The sequence below is a fragment of the Bos indicus genome, chromosome X (assembly GCF_029378745.1).
Source record: "Bos indicus isolate NIAB-ARS_2022 breed Sahiwal x Tharparkar chromosome X, NIAB-ARS_B.indTharparkar_mat_pri_1.0, whole genome shotgun sequence".
Classification (NCBI taxonomy): domain Eukaryota; kingdom Metazoa; phylum Chordata; class Mammalia; order Artiodactyla; family Bovidae; genus Bos; species Bos indicus.
The window spans coordinates 75,190,755-75,191,743 of record NC_091789.1 but is presented as its reverse complement, the minus strand read 5'-3'; the positions used below and the strand labels follow the sequence as shown (position 1 = coordinate 75,191,743).

Below are 989 nucleotides of genomic sequence, written 5' to 3'. Positions count from 1 at the left end.
CATGACTATGTAGCAATTTTTTGAGGCTTTACATATAAACATTGTATGTTGAATTCCTGCCACTAAGAAAAAGAAAAAATAAAGGAAGTTCTTGAAAGTGTAAGCTGAAAACCAGAGGCAAAATTTTTAAAAATTAACCACTTAGATCCACACCTAAGATTTTCATGCCCATAGCTCTTTTCCCCTATGGGCATTCATGATTATTCACCTAGAACACAATTTTATTTATTTACTTTTATTTTGATAAAAACAGTCCCACAGCATTTATTGTCATCTGGTAATAACATAAGGGTGAGCACAACAATATGAATACATGTTTTAGAACTACATCTCTAACAAAGGGCACCTAAAAAACCAACTGTATTACCAAACGATTTCTCATTTCATTGATCACTTCTAGTTGGAGACGCTTTGGATCAGAGTAATGTTATCTCCTTTTAGCATGATCCGACCCAGTTGTTTTCTTGATTTTGTTTTAGAATGTATCTCTTCTGCATCATCTAATACAAGGTTCCTATACTCATCAAAACCAATGATACAGCCCTCTATCCGCATATTCACTTGCTCATAAAGCCACACCTGAATATGAGATCTATTTTGCAAATATCTGAAGATGAGATTGATGGGCTGCACCATCACCTTCTGCACCTTCTGGCCTTGGCCCCGGTACGTCTTGCTGGAAGCTCACAAGCATCACACCGCTCCACTGCAACACAATTTTAAAACATAAACACAGAGCAAAACACATTTCCTCCATTAGAACTGCAATCGTCTTCCAAATTTGAATTTAAAATTTTTGAATCTTTGTTCCTCGTAGCAAAAGAAACTACATTTAAGACTGGTGACATTCAGGCTTCATTTATGTGTTTTTTAATTTATATTTTTGTTGTGTTAAAATATGCTAATTAATCAATAGATGTACATATACTTTCTATTTTGTTTTTACCACTTCTATCAATTGATCAATTCAGTTTAAAGAGAAAGATATT

The 989-nt window shown here is 34.0% G+C and overlaps 1 protein-coding gene across 1 annotated transcript; it reads right to left on the bottom strand.

The window, feature by feature from the left end:
- Positions 1 to 239: 239 nt before the first annotated feature.
- LOC109554849 (small nuclear ribonucleoprotein E-like) lies at positions 240 to 695 on the bottom strand. The gene has a single exon (XM_070784494.1). It carries the CDS (start codon positions 634 to 636, stop codon positions 397 to 399), a length of 240 nt encoding a protein of 79 aa, XP_070640595.1. The 5' UTR covers positions 637 to 695; the 3' UTR covers positions 240 to 396.
- Positions 696 to 989: the final 294 nt, after the last annotated feature.

What these genes read in the sequence shown, in the direction of transcription:
- LOC109554849 (XM_070784494.1), bottom strand. Translation starts at nt 636, where the DNA reads ATGGTGCAGCCCATCAATCTCATCTTCAGATATTTGCAAAATAGATCT.